The 26125-nt window shown below is 42.3% G+C and overlaps 5 protein-coding genes across 17 annotated transcripts in view; all 5 read left to right on the top strand.

The window, feature by feature from the left end:
* Positions 1 to 26125, top strand: part of LOC113144193 (protocadherin gamma-C5-like) — a 261353-nt gene that overhangs the window by 199309 nt on the left and 35919 nt on the right. Inside the window, exon 1 of one of the 13 annotated variants that reach the window (XM_026330058.2) lies at positions 3278 to 5929. The exons of 11 other annotated variants lie outside the window; for them this stretch is intronic. In XM_026330058.2, the coding sequence (XP_026185843.1) occupies positions 3545 to 5929 (2385 nt within the window). In that variant the 5' untranslated portion in view covers positions 3278 to 3544. Of the gene's footprint in view, positions 1 to 3277; positions 5930 to 9457; positions 12045 to 26125 lie in introns of those variants that run through there. One more of the 13 variants, XM_026330053.1, reaches the window with a different exon arrangement.
* LOC113144683 (protocadherin gamma-A11-like) lies at positions 409 to 3106 on the top strand. Its single transcript, XM_026330908.1, has 2 exons — positions 409 to 2977; positions 3098 to 3106. Exons 1-2 carry the CDS (start codon positions 587 to 589, stop codon positions 3104 to 3106), a joined length of 2400 nt encoding a protein of 799 aa, XP_026186693.1. The 5' UTR covers positions 409 to 586.
* LOC113144211 (protocadherin beta-16-like) lies at positions 6651 to 12071 on the top strand. The gene is made up of 2 exons (XM_026330079.1): positions 6651 to 9056; positions 12045 to 12071. The coding sequence occupies exons 1-2, from the start codon at positions 6660 to 6662 to the stop codon at positions 12057 to 12059; spliced, it is 2412 nt and encodes an 803-aa protein (XP_026185864.1). The 5' UTR covers positions 6651 to 6659; the 3' UTR covers positions 12060 to 12071.
* Positions 12571 to 16765, top strand: LOC113144682 (protocadherin gamma-A11-like). The gene is made up of 2 exons (XM_026330907.1): positions 12571 to 14935; positions 16727 to 16765. The coding sequence occupies exons 1-2, from the start codon at positions 12605 to 12607 to the stop codon at positions 16763 to 16765; spliced, it is 2370 nt and encodes a 789-aa protein (XP_026186692.1). The 5' UTR covers positions 12571 to 12604.
* LOC113144681 (protocadherin gamma-C5-like) lies at positions 23482 to 26071 on the top strand. Its single transcript, XM_026330906.1, has one exon. The coding sequence runs from the start codon at positions 23489 to 23491 to the stop codon at positions 26069 to 26071; it is 2583 nt and encodes an 860-aa protein (XP_026186691.1). The 5' UTR covers positions 23482 to 23488.

Genomic DNA, 26125 nt, shown 5'->3' with positions numbered 1-26125 from the left:
TGTTTGTTTTCAGTGATGTAATTTTTCAGCACCCTGGACAGTGAATGAGGAGCCTCTATCTTATCTTTTTTTTTTATTTCTCCTTAACTTAAAACTTTTTCCTTTTAGTTTACTTTTCAAATTCCTGCCTTTGTTTTTTACCAGTATTTGCTGTGGTTCCTTTAATGTATATATAATATTTAGCATTTGTTTTTTCTGTTTAATTCTACAGCGCCAATAGCTTTTGTTGCATGGTCTTTTATTTAGAGCTCAAACTGGCAGCAACAGTAATAACAGTCTGTTTTCCTTAACTCGTGTAGTTTCATGTTGTGAACTCACTGGGCCGCTGTTGACCAGCGCCTTAGCGTTTAAAATCATACTTGTACTTGGACATCCCCTGTTTTTTCACAAGGAAGAAGGGCTCTGAAACATGCCGCACGTTCGACGGTGGATGAGACACCGTGCACGGAATATCAAGCGGGGATCAGTTTAACATCATTTGCTGTTTACGCTCATTCTCCTGTTGATTGATTTGCAATATTTAACGCTGCTTTCAGAAGGGAGGAGAACACGTTAGTTTGCTTCGACGGAGGTGCCTGAAAGAACAATGAAACGGCAAGTACTGTTGTTCCTGTCGGTTCTCTGTCTCAGATTAGTGCTTGGCCAGGTCAGCTACTCTATTCCCGAGGAAATGGCCAAAGGCTCCTTTGTCGGTAACATAGCTCAGGATTTAGGTTTGGATGTTAAACGGCTTCAAACGGGTAAAGCCCGTATTCATACAGGAGACAGTGCGCAATACATTCAGCTTAACAAGGAAAAAGGCGTCCTCATCATCAGTGAGAGAATAGACCGCGAAGCTCTCTGTGACCAGACGACGCCTTGCGCTTTGCATTTTCAGATCGCCTTAGAAAACCCAATAGAAATTTTCCCAGTAACTGTAGAAATCACAGATATTAATGATAATGCTCCTGTTTTCCAAAAGAATGAGAGAAGGTTTGAAATAAGCGAGTCTGCGGTCATCGGCTCTAAGTTCATGCTAGAGAAAGCAATAGATCCTGATATCGGACTAAATGGTCTTCAGAGCTATACACTGAAGCCCAATGATAATTTTGTGCTGAAATTGCACAGTCAGACCGATGCAGGTAAAAAAGTGGAAATGGTTTTACAGAAACCTTTGGACAGAGAGAAGCAGGAGTTTTCATCTTTATTGTTGACGGCTGTAGATGGAGGAGAGCCGCAGAGGTCTGGGACTATGCAAATCCATATTACAGTCTTAGACGCTAATGACAATGCTCCTGTTTTTACACGGAACGTTTACAAAGCAAGTGTGAAAGAAAACTCCATTAAAGGAACAGTTATCACCAAAGTCAGTGCCACTGATTCAGACAAAGGCTCGAATGGAGAGGTTAGCTATGTAGTTGGAAATAACATGAGAAGTATTTCAAAATTATTCGACATTACCGACGACGGGCATCTTATATTAAACGGACCTATTGATTATGAAAAAGCTAAAAAGTATGAAATAGATATAGAGGCAGTTGACCGAGGTGGTCTGTCTGATTCATGTAAAGTGATCATTGATGTAGGTGACGTTAATGACAATAGCCCCATTATAAATATGATTTCATCCTCGCAATCAGTAGAAGAAGACTCAAGTCCCAACACTGTGGTAGCTGTAATGAGTGTAAATGATCCTGATTCAGAAGAAAATGGCAAAGTCAGGTGTGTGATTAATAAGTTTATACCGTTTACAATTACATCTACATCCACTAATTTCTACAGTTTAGTTACAGACAGTGAGTTAGACAGAGAGACGGCCTCTGAGTATAATATCACTGTGACCTGCTCTGATGAGGGAGTACCCTCCCACTCCAGCAGCGTCACTCTCACCTTACAGATCTCTGATGTGAATGACAACGCTCCTGTCTTTGAGAGGAGCTCATATGAGGCCTACATTGTAGAAAACAACACACCAGGTCTCTCGATATTCACAGTGAAAGCCAGAGACGCTGACTGGAACCAGAATGCCCGTGTTTCTTACATACTGGAGGACTCCTCTGTTAACGGAGTGCCAGTCTCGTCATATGTGTCCGTCAGTGCTGATAGTGGAGTCATCCATGCAGTGCGCTCTTTGGACTACGAGCAGATCAAAGATTTCCAGTTCCGCGTCAAAGCGCAGGATGGAGGCTCTCCTCCACTCAGTAGCAACGTGACAGTGAAAATCCTGGTCCAGGACCAGAACGACAACCCGCCTCAGGTTCTGTACCCGGTCCAGACCGGTGGCTCTGTGGTGGCAGAAATGGTGCCTCGTTCAGCAGATGTGGGCTATCTGGTGACTAAAGTGGTGGCTGTTGATGTGGACTCTGGACAGAATGCCTGGCTCTCGTATAAACTGCAGAAAGCCACAGACAGGGCGCTGTTTGAAGTGGGCTTACAGAATGGAGAAATAAGAACTGTCCGCCAAGTGACTGATAAAGATGCAGTCAAACAAAGACTGAGTGTTATAGTGGAGGACAACGGGCAGCCGTCTCGTTCAGCCACAGTGATTGTTAACGTGGCGGTGGCGGACAGCTTCCCTGAAGTGCTGTCGGAGTTCACTGACTTTCCACACGACAAGGAGTACAATGACAACCTGACTTTTTACTTAGTGTTGGCTCTGGCTGTAGTTTCCTTCCTCTTCATCACGTCTTTAGTGGTTATTATCTCAGTGAAAATCTACAGGTGGAGACAGTCTCGCGTCCTGTATCAGTCCAATCTGCCTGTGATTCCATATTATCCACCACGTTACTCAGACACTTTGGGGACAGGGACTCTCCAGCACGTGTACAATTACGAGGTGTGCAGGACGACTGACTCCAGAAAGAGTGACTGTAAGTTCGGCAGAGCCGGTAGTCAGAACGTGCTGATCATGGACCCCAGTTCAACAGGGACGATGCAGCGGATACAGAGTGAAAAGAGCATCCTGGATGAACCAGACTCTCCTATAGAGGTTAGAAATGTGACATATCACACATGCCTTCCCTTATTACTGTGTATTACCAAACACTTTAGTAAAATGTTACACTAACGGTGTAAATTCGTTTGGTGCAATATAGGCATTCATATGTTTGATATGCAGTGTGACTGAAAGCGTCTGTGTTTATATCGCCATGCTCTGAATATTAAAATAATTTAAAAGATTGCTTTAATTTAAATGCCATCAGCGTAGAACTACGGTGTATTAACTTTAATCGAACATCTACACTTCATTTTTCAGCCTTTCCATCTTTTAACAAAACATTTCTCTGCAGTTTTGTTTTTTGAACTCAGTGGGCCGCTGTTGCCTAGTCTGATGCAGTAGAAGCATATTTCCAGCTGTACCACCTCTTCATTTTGATGTAGGCACAGTGTAGGCGCGGACCTCATTGTCTTCGACAGAGGGACGGATATACAGGACGAGGTGATCGGACATTATTTTGTTCACATTTTGAGGACCGTTCTTGCTTCATATTTTGTTTTAATATCTGTTTGATATTGCCGATGGACTTAACGAGATTGTTTCTTTTTACCGAGATCATTTCAAACAATGGCACGGCAAGTACTGCAGCTCATTTTGATCCTCTCTCTTAGTTCAGTCTTCGGGCAGGTCAGTTACTCTATTCCGGAGGAAATGGCGAAAGGCTCTTTGGTTGGTAATATAGCTCAGGATTTAGGTTTGGACGTCAAACGATTAAAGCTGGGTAAGGCCCATGTTTATTCTGGTGATAGCAGAGAGTACATCGAGCTGAACAGCGACAGGGGAGTCCTCCTTATCAAAGAGAGAATAGACAGAGAGGAGTTGTGCGGCGATACCACACCGTGTGCTCTGCATTTTCAGATTGTGTTAGAAAATCCTATGGAATTTTACAGTGTAACAGTTGAAATTATAGACGTGAACGACAATGCACCATCTTTCGAAAAAAGCGAAATGAAATTCAGAATAAGCGAGTCTGCAGTCGCTGGGGCTAAATTTGTTTTAGAGCGAGCTGTTGACTTGGATGTAGGCACTAACAGTCTTCAAAGTTACACACTTAAGCCGACTGATAATTTTCTACTTAAACATCACACCCAGGCGGATGGTACAAAGACTGTTGAGATGGTGTTACAAAAACCTCTGGACAGAGAGAAAAATGAGTTTATTTCTTTGGTGTTGACGGCTGTAGATGGAGGAGAGCCACAGATGACAGGAACAATGCAGATTCTAATCACAGTGTTAGATGCCAATGACAATGCGCCTGTTTTTACGCAGCCGATATACAAAGGTATTATAGCTGAAAACGCAGCAAAAGGGACGATAGTCACCACCGTTACCGCTTCAGATGCTGATCAGGGATTAAATAGTAAAATCACATACTCTATCACAAATACTTTAGATGACGTCAGACATATTTTTGTAGTAAACGAGGACAACGGTGAGGTTAGGTTGACTGGAAATTTGGATTATGAAAAGAAAAAACACTTTCAGATAAATATACGCGCAGTGGATAATGGGGGACTGACGGATTCTGCTAAAGTGACAGTGGATGTCGTTGATATAAATGACAATGAACCAGTGATTAAAATAATGTCTAAATCAGCTGTTATATCAGAAAATGCAAACCCCAACACAGTCGTTACCATGATTAACATCCAAGACCCAGATTCAGGTGAAAATGGCAAAGTTCAGTGTTTTATCAATGATAACATTCCTTTCATATTGAAATCGACGTCAAATAATTTCTACAGCTTAGTGACAGACAGTGAGTTAGACAGAGAGACGGCCTCTGAGTATAATATCACTGTGACCTGCTCTGATGAGGGAGTACCCTCCCTCTCCAGCAGCGTCACTCTCACCTTACAGATCTCTGATGTGAATGACAACGCTCCTGTCTTTGAGAGGAGCTCATATGAGGCCTACATTGTAGAGAACAACACACCAGGTCTCTCGATATTCACAGTGAAAGCCAGAGACGCTGACTGGAAGCAGAATGCCCGTGTTTCTTACATACTGGAGGACTCCTCTGTTAACGGAGTGCCAGTCTCCTCATATGTGTCCGTCAGTGCTGATAGTGGAGTCATCCATGCAGTGCGCTCTTTGGACTACGAGCAGATCAAAGATTTCCAGTTCCGCGTCAAAGCGCAGGATGGAGGCTCTCCTCCACTCAGTAGTAACGTGACAGTGAAAATCCTGGTCCAGGACCAGAACGACAACCCGCCTCAGGTTCTGTACCCGGTCCAGACCGGTAGCTCTGTGGTGGCAGAAATGGTGCCTCGTTCAGCAGATGTGGGCTATCTGGTGACTAAAGTGGTGGCTGTTGATGTGGACTCTGGACAGAATGCCTGGCTCTCGTATAAACTGCAGAAAGCCACAGACAGGGCGCTGTTTGAAGTGGGCTTACAGAATGGAGAAATAAGAACTGTCCGCCAAGTGACTGATAAAGATGCAGTCAAACAAAGACTGAGTGTTATAGTGGAGGACAACGGGCAGCCGTCTCGTTCAGCCACAGTGATTGTTAACGTGGCGGTGGCGGACAGCTTCCCTGAAGTGCTGTCGGAGTTCACTGACTTTCCACACGACAAGGAGTACAATGACAACCTGACTTTTTACTTAGTGTTGGCTCTGGCTGTAGTTTCCTTCCTCTTCATCACGTCTTTAGTGGTTATTATCTCAGTGAAAATCTACAGGTGGAGACAGTCTCGCGTCCTGTATCAGTCCAATCTGCCAGTGATTCCATATTATCCACCACGTTACTCAGACACTTTGGGGACAGGGACTCTCCAACACGTGTACAATTACGAGGTGTGCAGGACGACTGACTCCAGAAAGAGTGACTGTAAGTTCGGCAGAGCCGGTAGTCAGAACGTGCTGATCATGGACCCCAGTTCAACAGGGACGATGCAGCGGATGCAGAGTGAAAAGAGCATCCTGGATGAACCAGACTCTCCTATAGAGGTTAGTTAATTAGGATTCATTCCACAGGCAAATTGTTTGGATACGTGTATGTATGTTAATATTAAGTTATAAACGCTCGTTGTTCATAATCAGCACCATGGACAGAGACATTGGTTTTGACCTCAACCAGAGATCAAATTAGACATGATTTTAATTGAAATAAAATGACCCTTCAACTAAATTCTTTCAGTAACAATAATACTAACCAATGACCAATTAATGACCAGGTTACATTTCTTTATCTCACAAGTTTTTTTTTTTTTATGTAGGTTTAGCAAAACCCGTGTGTAGCAAGGTAAAGGTTTAACTCTCTTCACCCTTTTTCTTTTTTCCAGTAGGCTGATGTAAAAAATGTCTCTCCTTTCTTTATCGTACATTTTTTCACCCCCAAATATTTCATTTCAGTCTAAACATTACCTCTCTAGAGGGCGGTATGAACATTTATTGTGTAATTTTGACTTTCAACTCACAGGGACGCTGTTGACTAGTATGTATCAGTTTTACCGCACATATAGTACCTCCTCTCATCTCCGTGTATTTCAGACAGAAATAAGACGGAGATGCAATATAGCACACGGGAAGGATCCGGCAGAAATCTAATACTAAGACTATGAAGCGTCATTTCTATCACCTTTTCAGGCATTCTTAAGGACCTGCTTTGACAGTGGATTTTTGACAGACCATTTTAAAGGGGGCGAAAAGGTTTAAATAAGGACTCAAAGCCAAGGCGATGTCGAGTACAATGAAACGGCAAGTACTGTTCTTTATCTCGGTCCTCTCCGTCAGCACAGTGCTCGGACAGATCAGTTACTCCATTCCCGAGGAAATGGCCAAAGGCTCTTTTGTTGGTAACGTAGCTCAGGATTTAGATTTAGATATCAAGAGACTGAAATCCGGCAAGGCTCGTGTTTTTACTCGAGACAGCACTGCGTACGTCGAGCTAAACAGAGAAAAAGGAATCCTCCTGCTTAAAGAAAGGATAGACAGAGAGGCTCTTTGTGGACAAACGACACCCTGCGCGTTGCATTTTCAGATTTTGTTGGAAAATCCGATGGAATTCTACAGTATCACTGTTGAAATTACAGATATAAATGATAATCCTCCGACTTTTGTCACAAGCGAGGTTCAATTTAATATCAGCGAATCCGCGCTTAGTGGCACTACGTTCGCTTTGGATAGGGCGACGGATCTTGATGTGGGCGAGAATGGTTTAAAGACATATGTCCTTAAACCAACTGATACATTTTCTCTTAGAATAAATAATCAAGTAGACGGCAGCAAAAATGTTGAAATGGTTTTGAATGCGCCGCTTGATAGGGAGAAAAATGAACACTTGTCTTTAGTTCTGACAGCGGTGGATGGAGGAGAGTCGCAGTTGACAGGGTCAATGCAGATTCACATCACAGTTTTAGACGCCAATGACAATGCCCCTGTTTTCACACAGTCTGTTTATAAAGCCTCCCTTAAGGAAAACTCACCACAAGGTACCGTTGTAGTGACTGTTACTGCAACAGATGCAGATCAGGGCTCTAATAGCAGAATAACATATTCAGTTTCCAGTATGCTGGATCATGCCCGTGGAATGTTTGAAATACATAAGGACAGTGGTGACGTCATTCTGACTGGAAAGGCTGACTATGAGAGAGCGAGAAATTTTCAGGTTAATATTCGTGCTAGTGATGATGGGGGTCTGACCGGATCTTGTAAACTAATAGTTGATATATTAGACATAAATGACAACCCACCGGATATTCACATTATGTCGAAGTCAAATGTTATATTGGAAGACGCAAAACCTAATACTGTAGTGACAATGATAAACGTGGAAGATGCAGACTCTGCTGAAAATGGAAAAGTGCATTGCGCGATTAATAATAACAATAATTTCATGTTACAGACAACATCAGAAAAATTCTACAGCTTAGTGACAGACAGTGAGTTAGACAGAGAGACGGCCTCTGAGTATAATATCACTGTGACCTGCTCTGATGAGGGAGTACCCTCCCTCTCCAGCAGCGTCACTCTCACCTTACAGATCTCTGATGTGAATGACAACGCTCCTGTCTTTGAGAGGAGCTCATATGAGGCCTACATTGTAGAAAACAACACACCAGGTCTCTCGATATTCACAGTGAAAGCCAGAGACGCTGACTGGAAGCAGAATGCCCGTGTTTCTTACATACTGGAGGACTCCTCTGTTAACGGAGTGCCAGTCTCCTCATATGTGTCCGTCAGTGCTGATAGTGGAGTCATCCATGCAGTGCGCTCTTTGGACTACGAGCAGATCAAAGATTTCCAGTTCCGCGTCAAAGCGCAGGATGGAGGCTCTCCTCCACTCAGTAGCAACGTGACAGTGAAAATCCTGGTCCAGGACCAGAACGACAACCCGCCTCAGGTTCTGTACCCGGTCCAGACCGGTGGCTCTGTGGTGGCAGAAATGGTGCCTCGTTCAGCAGATGTGGGCTATCTGGTGACTAAAGTGGTGGCTGTTGATGTGGACTCTGGACAGAATGCCTGGCTCTCGTATAAACTGCAGAAAGCCACAGACAGGGCGCTGTTTGAAGTGGGCTTACAGAATGGAGAAATAAGAACTGTCCGCCAAGTGACTGATAAAGATGCAGTCAAACAAAGACTGAGTGTTATAGTGGAGGACAACGGGCAGCCGTCTCGTTCAGCCACAGTGATTGTTAACGTGGCGGTGGCGGACAGCTTCCCTGAAGTGCTGTCGGAGTTCACTGACTTTCCACACGACAAGGAGTACAATGACAACCTGACTTTTTACTTAGTGTTGGCTCTGGCTGTAGTTTCCTTCCTCTTCATCACGTCTTTAGTGGTTATTATCTCAGTGAAAATCTACAGGTGGAGACAGTCTCGCGTCCTGTATCAGTCCAATCTGCCAGTGATTCCATATTATCCACCACGTTACTCAGACACTTTGGGGACAGGGACTCTCCAACACGTGTACAATTACGAGGTGTGCAGGACGACTGACTCCAGAAAGAGTGACTGTAAGTTCGGCAGAGCCGGTAGTCAGAACGTGCTGATCATGGACCCCAGTTCAACAGGGACGATGCAGCGGATACAGAGTGAAAAGAGCATCCTGGATGAACCAGACTCTCCTATAGAGGTTAGAATTTGTTAGCTGTTTGTTTCCACATTGGTGATACATTTAGATCTTTTTCTCGCTAATTTTCAGCACCTCGGAGAGCGACCTGTTTTCAGTTTCAAAATAACGTCTTTTTCCTGTTACATTTTCTGTACGTTTAAATTTGCTGTTGTATTTTACAGAGTCCGTTTAAGACAGATATTATCTCATGTTTCCAAAATGGATGGCTTTTTATATATAGATTAACTGTGTTTTAAACAATAGTGCTTACTGCCAAGTGAAAATATACTTTTTTCTTCTTCTTTTGTTCATAACCTAATCATGTTCATTTACTCTGCACATTTCAGGTGCAGTTTTAGTTTATGAGCTCTGAGTGCCGCTGTCGCCCAGTTAGTATCAGGTTTACCGCAGACTCTTTATACATCCCATCCTGCCATTATTTAAGAGCGAGAAAGCAACAAAAGCAAAACGCTTTGTCTGGAATTAAACCGGAGATACAGGACGTCGAATCCTTTTTCGTGTACTGGGAATACTCTTTAAAACCTGTGTTCACTTATATACTGCGGGAGAAATTCGTTTTTTAAGGCGCTTGTGGCTTTTACTGGGACTACATCAGACGACACAATGAAAGGGCAAGTACTGCTGTTTTTCTCGGTCATCTCTCTCTGCTCGGTGCTCGGACAAGTCAGCTACTCGATTCCCGAGGAAATGCCAAAAGGCTCTCTGGTTGGTAACATGGCAAAAGATTTTGGCTTAGATGTTAAAAGACTGAAATCTGGAAAAGCTCGTATTTTTACTCCAGACAGTGACGAATACATTGAGCTGAATAATGAAAGGGGAGTCCTCCTCATCAAAAATAGGATAGACAGAGAGGCGCTCTGTGGACAAACGACGCCTTGCGCTTTACATTTTCAGATTATATTAGAAAACCCTATGGAATTTTACAGCGTAACGATTGAGATCACGGATGTTAATGACAATCCCCCATCTTTCGATAAGAGCGACGTCAAATTTAAAATCAGCGAATCGGCTGTTCGTGGGGCTAAATTCATATTAGATCGGGCAGTTGATCACGATGTAGGCTCAAACGGATTGCAAACATATAAACTTGAACCCACAGATAATTTTATTCTTAAATTACAAGATCAGGCAGATGGGACAAAAAATGTCGAAATGGTCTTAGAGAAGCCTCTTGACAGAGAAAAACATGAACACTTGTCTTTAGTTCTGACAGCGGTGGATGGAGGAGAGCCGCAGATGACAGGGACAATGCAGATTCTTATTACTGTTTTAGACGTGAATGACAATGCCCCTGTTTTCACACAGTCTGTTTATAAAGCCTCGATACAAGAAAACGCTGTAGTGGGATCAGCTGTAGTGAAAGTGACTGCAACAGATGCTGATCATGGATCTAATGGCAGAATAACGTATTCAATCTCAAATATATTAGACCATGCTCGGGGGCTGTTTGAAGTAAATGATGAAAATGGTGAAATTCGATTGAAAGGAAATGTAGACTATGAAAAAGCTCGAACATTTCAGTTAAATGTACGAGCCAGTGATGATGGAGGACTAGTTGATTCATGTAAAGTGATTATTGATGTCATGGATATGAATGACAACAAGCCCGATATCCATATAATGTCTAAATCTAACGTGATAACAGAAGATGCCACACCCGGTACTGTTGTGACAATGATAAATATTCAGGATGCAGACTCGGGTGAAAACGGTCAGGTTCAATGCAGTATAAATAATAATATTCCACTTGTGTTAAAGTCTACAACAAATAATTTCTACAGCTTAGTGACAGACAGTGAGTTAGACAGAGAGACGGCCTCTGAGTATAATATCACTGTGACCTGCTCTGATGAGGGAGTACCCTCCCTCTCCAGCAGCGTCACTCTCACCTTACAGATCTCTGATGTGAATGACAACGCTCCTGTCTTTGAGAGGAGCTCATATGAGGCCTACATTGTAGAAAACAACACACCAGGTCTCTCGATATTCACAGTGAAAGCCAGAGACGCTGACTGGAAGCAGAATGCCCGTGTTTCTTACATACTGGAGGACTCCTCTGTTAACGGAGTGCCAGTCTCCTCATATGTGTCCGTCAGTGCTGATAGTGGAGTCATCCATGCAGTGCGCTCTTTGGACTACGAGCAGATCAAAGATTTCCAGTTCCGCGTCAAAGCGCAGGATGGAGGCTCTCCTCCACTCAGTAGCAACGTGACAGTGAAAATCCTGGTCCAGGACCAGAACGACAACCCGCCTCAGGTTCTGTACCCGGTCCAGACCGGTGGCTCTGTGGTGGCAGAAATGGTGCCTCGTTCAGCAGATGTGGGCTATCTGGTGACTAAAGTGGTGGCTGTTGATGTGGACTCTGGACAGAATGCCTGGCTCTCGTATAAACTGCAGAAAGCCACAGACAGGGCGCTGTTTGAAGTGGGCTTACAGAATGGAGAAATAAGAACTGTCCGCCAAGTGACTGATAAAGATGCAGTCAAACAAAGACTGAGTGTTATAGTGGAGGACAACGGGCAGCCGTCTCGTTCAGCCACAGTGATTGTTAACGTGGCGGTGGCGGACAGCTTCCCTGAAGTGCTGTCGGAGTTCACTGACTTTCCACACGACAAGGAGTACAATGACAACCTGACTTTTTACTTAGTGTTGGCTCTGGCTGTAGTTTCCTTCCTCTTCATCACGTCTTTAGTGGTTATTATCTCAGTGAAAATCTACAGGTGGAGACAGTCTCGCGTCCTGTATCAGTCCAATCTGCCAGTGATTCCATATTATCCACCACGTTACTCAGACACTTTGGGGACAGGGACTCTCCAACACGTGTACAATTACGAGGTGTGCAGGACGACTGACTCCAGAAAGAGTGACTGTAAGTTCGGCAGAGCCGGTAGTCAGAACGTGCTGATCATGGACCCCAGTTCAACAGGGACGATGCAGCGGATACAGAGTGAAAAGAGCATCCTGGATGAACCAGACTCTCCTATAGAGGTTAGAAATGTATAGTAGAAGCATACCACCTTCACCAGTACCAAGGACAGAGACACTTGATTGTCCTATCTATCTATCTATCTATCTATCTATCTATCTATCTCTCTGTCTCTGTCTCTGTCTCTGTCTCTGTCTCTGTCTCTGTCTCTGTCTCTGTCTCTGTCTCTGTCTCTCTATCTATCTATCTATCTATCTATCTATCTATCTATCTATCTATCAAATTTGTACAAGTAGTATGATTATAGTGATTTCTGCAGTTTCTTTTTATGTCCCTAAGTGCCGCTGTTGGTTAGTGTGAGCAAAATCCTCATTCCTGAATGAAGTCCTCCCTCATCTGTCTGATGCGTTATCAAGGCTTCATTTTAATCGGAACTATAGCCTGACAAAGCCGGCCGCTCAGCAGTGAACCGCTCACAGTTTTGTCGATTTTAAACACAATACTTTTATTTTTTCATTCTGATTTATTGAAAGCTGTCGTTATAATGGCTGTTCTTTGTTGTGTGGTCGAAAAAAAGCCACGGGCATGGTGGCCGCTCCTTCTCTGCATTTGTGTCGCAGAAATGACTCTCGGACAGGTCCGTTATTCTATACCCGAGGAGATGGCTACAGGCTCGGTTGTCGGAAATATCATTCAGGACCTAGGTTTGGATGTTATGCGGCTGAAATCTGGACGGGCTAGGATTTTTACCGAGGACGGCAGTGAGTACATTGGTCTGAATGCAGAGAAAGGAACGCTAGTGGTGGCTAAAAGGATAGACAGGGAAGAATTGTGCAAGCAAGTGTCTCCCTGCTCTCTTCATTTCCAAATCATCCTAGAAAATCCAATGGAGTTGCATCGGATTGATGTAGAGATCACAGATATTAATGATAACGCTCCGTTTTTTTCGACAAAGGAATACAGTTTCCAGGTTAGTGAATCTGCCTTACCAGGAGCTCGCTATTCGCTTGAGAGTGCCAAAGATCCGGATGTAGCTCCGAACAGCCTGCAAACATACAAACTCAACCCCACAGATCATTTTAAGTTAAATGTTGTTTCTCGACCTGATGGAACAAAATATGCTGAAATGGTTCTTCACACGTCGCTTGACAGAGAAAAGCAAGAAGAGCATAAATTAATTCTGACAGCGTTTGACGGCGGTAATCCTCAAAAGTCCGGTTCTGTCAAAATAAATGTCGTGGTTTTGGATGCAAATGACAATGCACCTGTATTCACTCAGTCTGTTTACAGAGTAACAGTCGCTGAAAACGCGTCTAGGGATACTGTTATTTTAAGAGTCACTGCCACTGATAATGACAAGGGAGCAAACGAAGAGGTAGTGTATTCCTTCTCCCACCTTACTGATGGGGCATCACCTCTGTTTAATATTGATGCTCAAACTGGGGAAATTACTGTAGTGGGTGTTTTAGACTACGAGAAATCCAAACAGTATGAAATTGATATCGAAGCCACAGACAAGGGAGGGTTGACAGATACAAGTAAAGTGCTGATTGAGGTGGCCGATGTAAATGATAATGCTCCCGTCATAAGTGTTATTTCCCTTTCCAATCCTATACCAGAGGATTCGACTCCGGATACTGTCATAGCCATGCTCAATATCAAAGACCTGGACTCGGGTAAAAATGGCCAGGTGAAGTGTTTTATTGGCTCAGATGTACCTTTTAAAATCAAGTCTTCCTCAGCTAATTTCTATAGCCTGGTGTCTGATGACGTTTTGGACCGTGAAACAGTGTCAGAATATAATATAACAATAACAGCAATGGACCAGGGTTCCCCTCCGTACTTCACAAATAAAACAATTTATTTAAGACTATCAGATGTAAACGACCACGCTCCGTTGTTCCCACAAGACGTTTTGACCGCTTTCATCGCTGAAAATAATTCACCTGGCATGTCACTCATTTCCGTCAAAGCCACTGACCAAGATTTTGGGAACAATGCGCGCGTGTCATATTTCCTTGAAGATAGCCAGGTGAATGGGATGTTGGCTTCAGCTTATTTCTCAGTGAATGCAGAGAGCGGGGAGATACTTGCTGTGCGCCCCTTAGACTATGAGCAAACAAAACTATTCAATATTCGGGTCAAAGCGCAGGATGGAGGCTCTCCTCCACTCAGTAGCAACGTGACAGTGAAAATCCTGGTCCAGGACCAGAACGACAACCCACCTCAGGTTCTGTACCCGGTCCAGACCGGTGGCTCTGTGGTGGCAGAAATGGTGCCTCGTTCAGCAGATGTGGGCTATCTGGTGACTAAAGTGGTGGCTGTTGATGTGGACTCTGGACAGAATGCCTGGCTCTCGTATAAACTGCAGAAAGCCACAGACAGGGCGCTGTTTGAAGTGGGCTTACAGAATGGAGAAATAAGAACTGTCCGCCAAGTGACTGATAAAGATGCAGTCAAACAAAGACTGAGTGTTATAGTGGAGGACAACGGGCAGCCGTCTCGTTCAGCCACAGTGATTGTTAACGTGGCGGTGGCGGACAGCTTCCCTGAAGTGCTGTCGGAGTTCACTGACTTTCCACACGACAAGGAGTACAATGACAACCTGACTTTTTACTTAGTGTTGGCTCTGGCTGTAGTTTCCTTCCTCTTCATCACGTCTTTAGTGGTTATTATCTCAGTGAAAATCTACAGGTGGAGACACGAACGCCTGTTTTACAAATCCAGTGGCAATCTTCCAGTTATTCCATATTACCCGCCCCTTTACGCAGATGTAGGAGGGACCGGTACGTTGAAAGGTGGGCAGGCATTCAGTTACGAGGTGTATGGAACCACTGACTCCCGGAAAAGTGATGTAAAGTTCTCCCAACCCTTGAGTCAGAGCACTCTGAATGTTGAACATAGTGCTTCCATGACAGTGCCAAGACATAAAACAGAGTCATACAATACAGAGGTGAGACCATCATCTTTTTGCCTCTTTCAAACCCTTATTGCCCTCATTCCCATATACTGCTCATTTAGCATTTGTATTTTCTGGCATTGTGCTCACTGAAATGTCTATTCAGTCTGTCTTCTTGTTGAGGACCAAAGTAAATAACTGGTGTTTTGTGTAGTTACAGCTCATAGATTAACCTGTAACTGGAATTAGCATTTTAAACAGTTATTTTCTGGTATCAATTCATGTCTGTGTTGGAGATATTGGGGAATTCTTTTATGATACTGTCTAGGCAAACATCCTCACTGGACTTTCATGGCCCCCTTTCAGGTCCCTGACCTTATTTTCACCCCAGCTTTGCCCCAAAAAAGATTCTCAGTGAATAAGTATGTGTGTTTGGTTTTGGTTCAAAACCACATCTAATACCTTATCATATACTTTCTGGACATAGCCCAGTACTGTTGCTGAATCTTAGTGCTTTGTGCTGAGGCTACACTTTTTTTATTCACCTGAGGGGTTTTGTGGTTTTTTTGTGTCTATAACCTAACCTGAGAGCATCCTGGGCTGACCAGCAGTGTTCTGAGAGAGCAATGTAAAAGCTTCAGTGAAAGAAAAAAAACAACAACTCCAGGGCTTCATCCACACTGAAGCTTTGCTACTGTTCTCACATAGAACACAACCACACAGTGCACTACTTCTTCAGTGACCTAGTTCCCTTCGTAACACAGTGCAGCTATTAGCATAGGACTGCACACACAGGATGGACACAGGCACGCTATAACAAAGAAATGTAAATCAACAAATAAAATCCAGAGAGAAGGATGACACAATAATATTGACTAAGTGGTTCAAAATGTTGTTGTGGGGAAGAAGGAACAGTCGCTGCTGATGCTGGGGAGACTGAGTACCAGGCAGAAAAGCTTAGTGATGGAGAGGAAGAGAGAGGCAGCGGGGGAGGGGAACAGGCACATGGTAACCAACACAGTCTCCACCATCCCTGTGCAGCGTTGGTGTTAGTGATGCAGTGCAGCCATTTTGATCCACAGCCCTCTTTGTCTGCTGAAATAGGGGGGTAAGGGTGGTGTCATGTGAGAAGCAGCTGTGACAAAATACACTTATTGGCTGCACAGTAAAGGACAGTGAGATATGCCTTTATAAAATATAACGAAATGACAAGAGATGATGAAAGGGAGGCAGACATCTAGCGTCAAACGTTATGTATTATATAACAAATGACAAAGTGGGTGTCAGAAGAAACTAGGACAAATGCTGCATGTGTTGGAATGACAGCGTTTAGTGACGAGTAAAATCTTGAGCTTCCAAGCTAATTTGACTTCATTATTGAAATCAGGAAGTCTGTAAGATAATGATTATAGTAAGACTCATTAAACTTCTCATATATTTTGCACAGTAACAGACTAGATTACTATCTCAGCCTGTGAGGATTCACATCATATGCTGTATACGAGATACATGTAGGGTGTGTGATTTGTGTGATAAAATGGAAGATGTTTTTGTCTGAGCACTAATAATCTTGTTCTTCTAACAGTACATGTGGTGGGGAAGATAAAGGCAAATGTTTTGTTTGCTCTTTGTTTTTGTTTTTTTTTTTTGTGACGGTAATATTTGTAATATGGGCACATAAATTAATTGTGAATTATTAACTAATTTAAACAACTAGCCTGATGCTTGATCGTGCATCTGTGATGTAGCTGAGGACAGTTCTGTAGTTGTTAGCTGTTTTGTCCAGCTTCACATAAAGCATTGGATCAGCTAATGTGTCTGGTTTGGTTGCTCTGTGTGCTTCAGGAGCAAAGCCTGCATGGTGTCCAGACTTTGTGCATGTGAAACTAGTAGTTGAGAAACTACAAAGCAAAAATCTGCATTAAATATGTTAACCCACATATCTGTTGGAGGTCGTTTGTCATGATTATTGGCCCACATCTGTGTCTGCTTTCACTGTCTCACCCATTATGCCTCATTTCCCCAGGTTTATAGTGGTGAATGTTTGTAACCGTGTACCATAAATTCTTTTGACCGCAGTGTCTCCATAGGGGTCAAAGCTCAAAGAGGCTCTTTGCAACCAGATTAGTAGTTCACCCTGTTTTATACCCTGGTCCCTGCAGTGTCTTGTTGTTTATCTATCTCATTTTGTTTTAAGAAACATCCATGAAACTCAAATCAGTCATTTTGAATCCTACACAAAGCCCCAGTCATCAGTTTGCTAAACTTTTTATTGGCCACAAAACTATAGTAATGTGCAAGAGCTGCTAGCTGCCACAGGCCTAGCCTTTTGTTTAAGTGTCCTGCATTCTCAGCCAACCCGTCTGGTGAGCAGCTGTGTGCCCATGTGTATGGTGGTGGGGTTCATCAACACACTGTGCACACATTGTGTGTGTGTTTGTGATGTGGTTAGCGTTTATACTATAACACTGCACTGTATCTTTTTTTTACAATATATGTGATTTATCTGAGCTGTCAGAGACTGTTGGCTGTGATTTCAGTCAGAGAGAGCAGACACACTACGCTCAGCATAATATCAGCAAATAAAAAAAATATATGTCCATATAATCATAATATTCTCTACATCTGATGACTGTTGCTGGTATCATTGTGTTGTTTTTGGAAAAGAGGCACATTTAAACCCAAGCAATGGAGATCATTAAGTTTAAGCTTCAAGATCCTGCTCAGAATAAGTGTGAAGAACAAAATACTATTCTGTAGCTGGCCCTGACTGAAAATAGACATTTAATTATACCTATACTGACATTTTTGTAAAGAATATGTTTTGCATGTAGCAGTCACTGATATATCACTTGGTCAAGCATGTAGATATAGCAAAACTGTGGTGAAAATCTTCCCCACCTCACTGCTGTGTGGTGCATTACATTTACGGGACAACAACAAATCTGTGCAGTGTTTATTTGCAAGAAAACTGAAGAGAATACAGGAAAGCATACATATACATTTATTATCTCTGTCAGGTAAGCCAGGTGCAAGTTTCCTTTAGAAACATATGCAAGAGTTATTTGGATGTGTGCTGGCATCCCTGAGGTGGACATGTAGAGTTCTGCACGGTGAAGGATTACATATGGGATTACCTAGGACAGTGTAATATGGGCCAGTGGCAATGCTGTTTCAAACTGTATTAAAGTTTGAGAATCACATCCACACATGCTTTATTACTCAAATAAAGTCACAAAAGTCAAATTCCTCATATTGTGACATCACTGTGGATTGATTGTATGTGTGCACTTGATCCTCCTACACTTGTACAGTTACCACCCTTCATACCTTTAATGTGATTTGGAAGAAGGACAGAGCCAGTGTTGTAAGGGGATAAAGATGTAGTATATTATGATCATTTTAATATTGTGGAGTGTAGTTATATTATGTGACTTTTATATTTATATTTATATTTATATACATTCAAATTGGACACTTACAATAATTGTACAAATAATGTAAATATTTACCTCTGTAATTAGTTTTACTTTACGTCATAGCTAACATGGTGTCAAATTGTAGCTTAAACTAGACAGCCACTGTTTAGTAGTCATTCTTGCTTTCCAACAGTCTTCCTTTTTCCTCCTGATCTCATTTGCTGCATCCCTCCCCTCCCCCTCTCCAGCTGCACCACTCTGCTGCAGAAAGAGACATGGAAAGAAAGGGAGATGGAGATTGTTCCATGAAGGGCATTTTGTTCTGTCTATAAATAGACATTAAAGACCATATGGTGTCATTTCATCCTTGTGTAAGTCACCACATTCATGGCCAGAAGAAATATCGTCTTTGTGCCATTGCTTAAATTCAAACTATTCCAGTGTATGCAGCATTATATAAATATTTGTTTGTAGAATATATCAGTGTACAAAATCCTGTGTATATATCCATCAGCTGTTATTCATCCTGTATTCTTTTTTTAGATTCCTTTTTTTGTTTGTTTTTTTTGCCACCATTGCCATCTTACAGGAGGCAGGGTGGGATGAGTGCAAGCTAGGTGGGATGTGTTACCATAGCAACAAGCTGACTCACTGGCAGGATTGTACCATTTCATCTTTGAGCCATGGGGAGTCAGGAGGCAATGCAGCCTCTAGTGTGTGATGGTTCCATTTATGTCTTGAGCCTGGGAACATGGGAGACACCCCTATTTTTGCCAAATAGGTGCAGCATCCTCAGACCTAGGGTGGTGATGATGGGGACACGAGAGGGGGAGAGGGTGAACATGGCTGCTTGTGTTACTGGTTCTAATTGATCATGCGCTGTTAGTTTTGCCTTTTTGCAGTTTCATTAAGCTTATGTCTGCGACGAGTGCATTGTCTTAGCTGAACCCATTTCCTATGCACTTGTTTCTATGTGGAATGTGCTTGTTGTCCTGGGTGATCTCTTTATTTTTTATGTGTGTGTTTTGAAGCAATACTGTGATCTTTCAACACTTAAAATGTGTTGATTTTCTTAATTAAAATGTACATTATCTATACTGTTATTTAAATGCATTGTACAGTGGTTCAATAAAACAATATGTTGTTTGTTTTGTCTTATAGATTTAGGTTGGCTCTCACAAAGTCTACTTATTTGTAACTGTGACAAGCAGTCACAGGAAAGAATCTCTTTAATAAAGCATGGCTTTGTCAGGGGGCATCGCCTCAAGGCCCCCTGCTGTTGCTATGGGGGTACTACCTATGTGCAGCAGTGCAGTGCAGAACTTAGGTTGTGATTCATACATTAATGGTGTCAGCAGGGTTTCTTCATATTTTCAGCCTTTTTTCATCAATAACCACCTGGTTTGTATTTATGCGGTTGTACCAGAGATATATTTGCTTTTGTCTGAATAGAGAGTTGATTGTTGTACTCAATTTCTATTGTATAGAAATGATGTTATAGACTGTGTATTTTGGTTTGAGCACCCACAGAGGCCTGTGACAATGAAATGTTTAGTGTAATTTTCTACCCACAAAGGTGGAGTTATTGCCTCTGTCTTTCTCAACTATATATATATATATATATATATATATATATATATATATATATATAATTCACCAAGCGTTGGATTGTTCACCCACTAATAGGGAACGTGAGCTGGGTTTAGACCAGGTTAGTTTTACCCTACTGATGATGTGTTGTTGCAATAGTAATCCCGAGATTGAGGAAGACACACACACCACCTGAGAAGGGAAATTTATATATATATATATAGTGTATCTTTTATTGCTTTTAAAAAGAAAACTATACTAACATTTTGTTGCTCATCATAATAATCATCTCTCTCTTTCTCTGTCACACTCAGATGGCAGCATTTTCCTATTTTTATATAGGTTTGATACACCCAGAGACATTCATTTATTCACTGATATTCTTTAACTGAACAAGGCTAATTGATCAATAACTGTTTTCTTGTAAATTTGTTGTATTTCTTTGTAATCTGAAAAACAATAAGCCTGATGAGTTGTGCTACTCTTTGTTTGTTTTTACAGTATGTGTTTTCACATTTTCATTCATTAATGGTTTATGTGCAAATGCAGTGAGCTATTGTGTACACAATCATAGGACTTTATTTTCAAGCAAAACAAACAGAAATGCCGTACTCTCTGAACCACACATAATCACAGCCTTGTTTGTTTTGAGTAGCATGGTAAGTATGTTGGGTGGTTACGTCCCAAAGCCAGAGTCTTTGCTGACCACCAGTCTAACTGACATCCCGTCTCTTCTTTTTTTTTTTCTCTTTCATGTGTCCCCCTCATTGCCTGGTGCTGTTCCTGTTTCGTCCTTGACTCCCACTAAATCCTGACTCACCAAATAAGGTAAGCAATATATCTACACATACAGCACAGAATTACTGATGCACTGACAACAAAACATCATACTCTACCACTATACAGTAACATAATTCAAATGCAAACTATAGCAGTGAGTAGTTTTACAGTACTGAAGCACCACATGTTGGCACTGAGTAGGCAGATTTTCCCCAAGCAACACATGTTGACATGCCAAAACAAAACATCCATCACCACAGACAATAGCTTCAGTCATGCAATGATGAACAGAGATTCAGTTGGCAACAAATCATGTGTGACTTGGTACTTGAAACATGTTATTGTTGTTATTGACAGTAGTGCACTGAATTACAGTAACATAACTTCCGACTTATTAAAACTGGCCCCTGACTTTTAGACCAGTAACATTAAAATTAGAATATTGTGAATCAACAGTTTAGCTACTGTATCTTCTTTGAGTTGAGTAAGACATTTGAATAAGTGTTGTAGGGACAACTGGCCCTACCAACAAGCTTATGTGTTTTAAGGGAAGTATTAGCTCAGAAGAATAGCAGTTAAAGTAACTCATGTCTGAACTAGGTTGCAGTGAATATATTGGTGATACATCCATAATGACACTACAGTCATTAAATGAAATATTACAAATGCTGCAGGTAAACAGAATACAACACAAGTGACAGTTTGGGGACAAACATATTAATACAAATATATCATGTCAAAACATCAGAGGGGCTTAACAGAAATCTGTCAGTGAATCAAATAAAGACATGAAAAAATGTTGTTTCATCTCTTCAGTTGTTTAAATTGTTAAAGCTATGTGGTGTTAATATAGTGGCTTGCATTTTATTGCAAGGTTTTCAGTTTTATAGAGGTGTTGAACCAACTTAAGAATCATTCTGGAGGCCACAGTTTTTGATGCTGCTGAATTACACTTTGCTGTGAAATAATAACATTTAGGTTAAAGTAGCTTATTGCATATAGGGTCAACACACGTGTTGAGGAAAAGTATATCACATACCTGATACTGAACACATTCAATGTGAATGTTCCCAAATGCCTACACTTTGTAGAAGAAAAAATACCATGGACAAGTAGTAAAATGGCTTTGACTTTATAGTTTAATTAATTTCCTAACATCTATGAAAATATATCCCTTTAGCATTCAGATCAACCATTTGGTAGAGCACATTCTTGTTGAGAAAATTGTTGAACACAGGACCCATACAAACAAAATATGGGGTCTAAAAATAATAATAATAATAAAAACTGATTATTTGTTGTTTTTACTGATTGTTGTTGTTATTGCCCTATGGAGTTTTTCTTAGTGGGGATGTTAAAGGGATAAAATAAAATGCCAAAAATATAATTACTAATATTTTGTATGTTATTAATACTTTAGATAATCTTGAGCTTATTATCTTTCTTTATTTTCGTGTTTCCTGTTTAGAAGACTAAAACTTAATGGGGTGTGCTCCGGGCTACTCCTGCATTTACTCGGGTAGTGACTCAGAGAACAGTGTTGTTTTCCTGGCTGCCTCTCCTGCAGCAGCAGCAACTGGCCGCCTGTGTGGCGCTGTCCACATCCGTGGTGCTGAAAGCAGCTCCAGCACTCCCCCCTCCGTTTTTCAGTCTCACACCGCCTCTCTACATTTCCCTCTGTTGCCCACCTCCGATAAAGAAAATTATCTTTACCTATACCTTTTCAAATACTAATTTATCATGTTTTTTCCATATTATTTTGTATCTGTTATCATGGATGCTTTAGGTTGTGCAGTATTACGTTTTGAGCGTTTTGAGCTTTGTTTTTCTATATTGTAACTCGTAATGCTCGTTGTCGGAGGGTATTGGATAATCATAGCAAAGGATGTGGTTGATAGTGAAGCATTTTTTTAAGTATTTAGTTGTAATACCAGCTAAACTAGTCGGCGGCAATGTCTGGGTGAATAATAGTCTGTGTGAGCTAGAGAGACGGGAGGAGAGACATGAGAGAGAGAGACAGAGAGAGAGAGAGCGAGAGAGAGGCAAGCTTCCTACGCCACCTGCTCTCCCCCCTCCCTTTTCATTTGCTCTACAGACCTCCATACGGGTATTTTACGTTGGTTGCTGACAAAATCATTTCTCTGCGGCTTGTGTGGAGAGCTGTGAAGACGTAATGACGTACGTAGGCTGCACTGGCTTGCTCTGGCCACAGGAAGGCAACGGCGAGCCTTGTCAGCCGCAAAGGCATGTGGAAGCATGCAGGTACAAACAGGCATACGAATACATGGATTAAGACAAAGCATAATGTGAGGCATCACATAGGGATCTATCTTTCAGTTACATATACCAAAATGTAATATGTTATCTATTATCTTGCCTTTTTATAATGAATTCATGTATCTTATAGACTTCATATTTTTATTTATAGTTTTTAAATATCCATGTCAAAAATCATTGTATGTGATGGGGCGACTGTTAAATGAGTAGTAACTAATATTATCTGATAACATAGTGTCATAATAACCTGGGGCTATTTCCTGTGGACCATGCTTTTACGTCACTGTTGTATAGATGCTGTGATTGGTAGAAATAGGTATATTCTGTCCACCAATGACATCCAGAGCTGTACAAAGAGATCTACTCCGTCTCACCGAGTAGCTTCAGCGTCGAAACCATTACAATGTTCTGCACAGGAGGGGAGGGAAACGCAGACACAAAGCATGACTGTCACTGTTATGTATGAGGACGCATCTGCATTGGATTTTAGACCATCTATACAAAATCATTTGAGAAGCAAAGGGAATAGGAGTGAAAAGATATGGGATTTATGGAACGAGGAATAATGTGGAACAAATTGCCTGTATGGCAGGTTTGTTTGTGGTGGTGCCACTTCTTTCTATTGTGGATTACAATAGACGGACAGACGCGCTACAGCATCCCGGAGGAATTAAAGCAGGGCTCTCTGGTAGGAAATCTAGCCAAAGATCTGGGTTTGGTTGTATCTGAGTTGTATCGGCGTAAACTGCGGATAACCTCGGAAGCTGGTAAGCAATATTTTAGTATGGACTTGGGGAAGGGAGAACTGGTGGTGATTGATAGAATAGATAGGGAGGAACTGTGTGGACAAAGACCGTCGTGTGTACTGCCTTTAGAGTTAGTTATAGATGACCCCCTGCAGCTGCATAGAGTCGAAATTGAAATACAGGACACAAATGATAATTATCCGAGTTTTCTTACTAAAGAAAAAGTCGTGAAAATTGCAGAGCTGGTAAATCCAGGAGCGAGATTTCCCTTAGAAAGCGCACAGGACCCAGATGTTGGCACCAATTCTGTGCGCTCTTACCTCATAAGCAAAAACGACAATTTCAAATTAACTGTTAAAAATCACAAGGACGGAAGGAAGATTCCTGAACTGGTCCTTGAAAAACCTCTCGACCGAGAAAAGCTGCCTGTGCATAATCTTATTCTTACAGCAGTGGATGGCGGAGATCCGGTGCGCTCAGGCACATCTGAAATTACAGTGATAGTACTAGACAACAATGACAATGCGCCACAGTTTGAAAGACAGGTGTATGAAGCTAATGTCAGCGAGAAGGCAACACCTGGAACTGAAATATTGCATGTTAAAGCCACAGACGCAGACGAAGGACTGAATGGAGAAATTGAGTATTATTTTGCAGAACAAACTGCTGATCTGATTTTGTCATTATTTGACATCGACGCCTCTACTGGAGCTGTGGTCGTCAAAGGAACTTTAGACCACGAAACCAACTCTTTGCATAGATTTGATATAACTGCGAAAGACAAAGGCAATCCTGAAATGGATGGCCATTGTGGCGTCGAAATTAAAATAGTAGATATTAACGACAATATTCCTGAAATAATTGTAACGTCTTTAACATCACCTGTTGCAGAAGATTCTGCAATCGGAACAGTTATTGCATTATTAAGTGCAAAAGACCCAGATTCAGGAGATAATGGGAAAGTCACTTTAATGGTGTCTTCTAAGTCCCCCTTCAAGTTAAATCCGTCAGTCTCTAATCATTACTCATTAGTGACCAATGGTCCGCTTGACCGTGAAAAAAATGGCAGGTACAGTGTCAAAATAACTGCTACTGATTCAGGTAGACCCCCATTATCAAGTGAAAAAATAATACGTGTTGAGTTATTAGATGTAAATGACAACCCACCAGTTTTCTCCCAACCTTCCTATGTCGTTCATGTGAAAGAAAACCATCCTCCGGGGAAGATTCTGTGCTCACTGACAGCCTCTGATCCTGATTCTGGGGAAAACGCCAAAGTCTCCTACTCTATACTGGACTCTAAAGTACAGGACGTGTCTGTGTCATCTTATGTTTACATTAACTCCGAGAACGGCAGCATCTACAGCATGCACTCGTTTGACTATGAGAAGCTGAAGGTGTTTCAGATTCAGGTTCAGGCCAAGGACCAGGGCTCTCCGTCTCTCAGCAGCAACGCCACAGTCCATGTTTTTATCCTGGACCAGAACGACAATGCCCCCGCTGTTATCTACCCCTCCTCCGCTGCCCTGGGCTCCGTCTCTCATCAGAGGATGCCCCGCTCCGCTAAAGCGGGTCACCTGGTTACCAAGGTGACGGCCGTGGACGCGGACTCGGGCCATAACGCCTGGATCTCCTACAAATTGGCGGAGGCCACAGACGCCTCTCTGTTCACTGTCAATCTGTACACAGGGGAGGTGAGGACTAAACGCGCTGTGTCCGAGCAGGACGACTCCTCTCAGAGGCTGCTTATAGAGATCAGAGACGACGGGGAGCCGGTCCAGTCCTCCACCGTCACGGTGTCCATCCTGCTGGAGGACGGTCTCCATGAGCCCATCTTAGACCTGCGACAGAAAGTGTCCGAGCCCAGCAAGAAAAACGGCAGAATCACCCTTTATCTGATTCTGTCCCTGGCCTCGGTGTCCGTGCTGTCTCTGCTGACTTTTCTCGTCTTAGCGGTTAAATGCATCAGAAACAGCAGAAGCAGCGGTAGTTGCTGCATGAGACGCAGCGACTGTGATGATTACAAGAACCCCAACAGGAACCTGCAGATTCAGCTCAACACTGATGGACCTATAAAGTACGTGGAGGTCCTTGGAGGAGACATGTTGTCTCAGAGTCAGTCCTTCAGGTCCTGTATGTCTCCAATGTCCGAGTACAGTGATTTCACTTTGATTAAGCCCAGCAGCACCACAGACTTTAAGGAGGTGATCAGTGTCCTGGATGCGTCTTTACCGGACAGCACCTGGACCTTTGAGAGCCAGCAGGTGAGCAGAAACATAATGCAAATTTTGAGTTTGTACTGTTCTGGAGGATTTGAAATAGTAGATCTGTCTGTCTGTCTGTCTGTCTTTGCGCAATGTTTGGTTAAAATCTTGTAACATATATAATAGATAAAACTGTTCAGAAATACAATATCCGTGTTCAAAGCCTTA

The sequence above is a fragment of the Mastacembelus armatus genome, chromosome 10 (genome assembly GCF_900324485.2).
Source record: "Mastacembelus armatus chromosome 10, fMasArm1.2, whole genome shotgun sequence".
NCBI classification, from domain to species: domain Eukaryota; kingdom Metazoa; phylum Chordata; class Actinopteri; order Synbranchiformes; family Mastacembelidae; genus Mastacembelus; species Mastacembelus armatus.
Note: the sequence above shows the minus strand (reverse complement) of the source record. Positions and strands in the feature narration are given on the sequence as shown.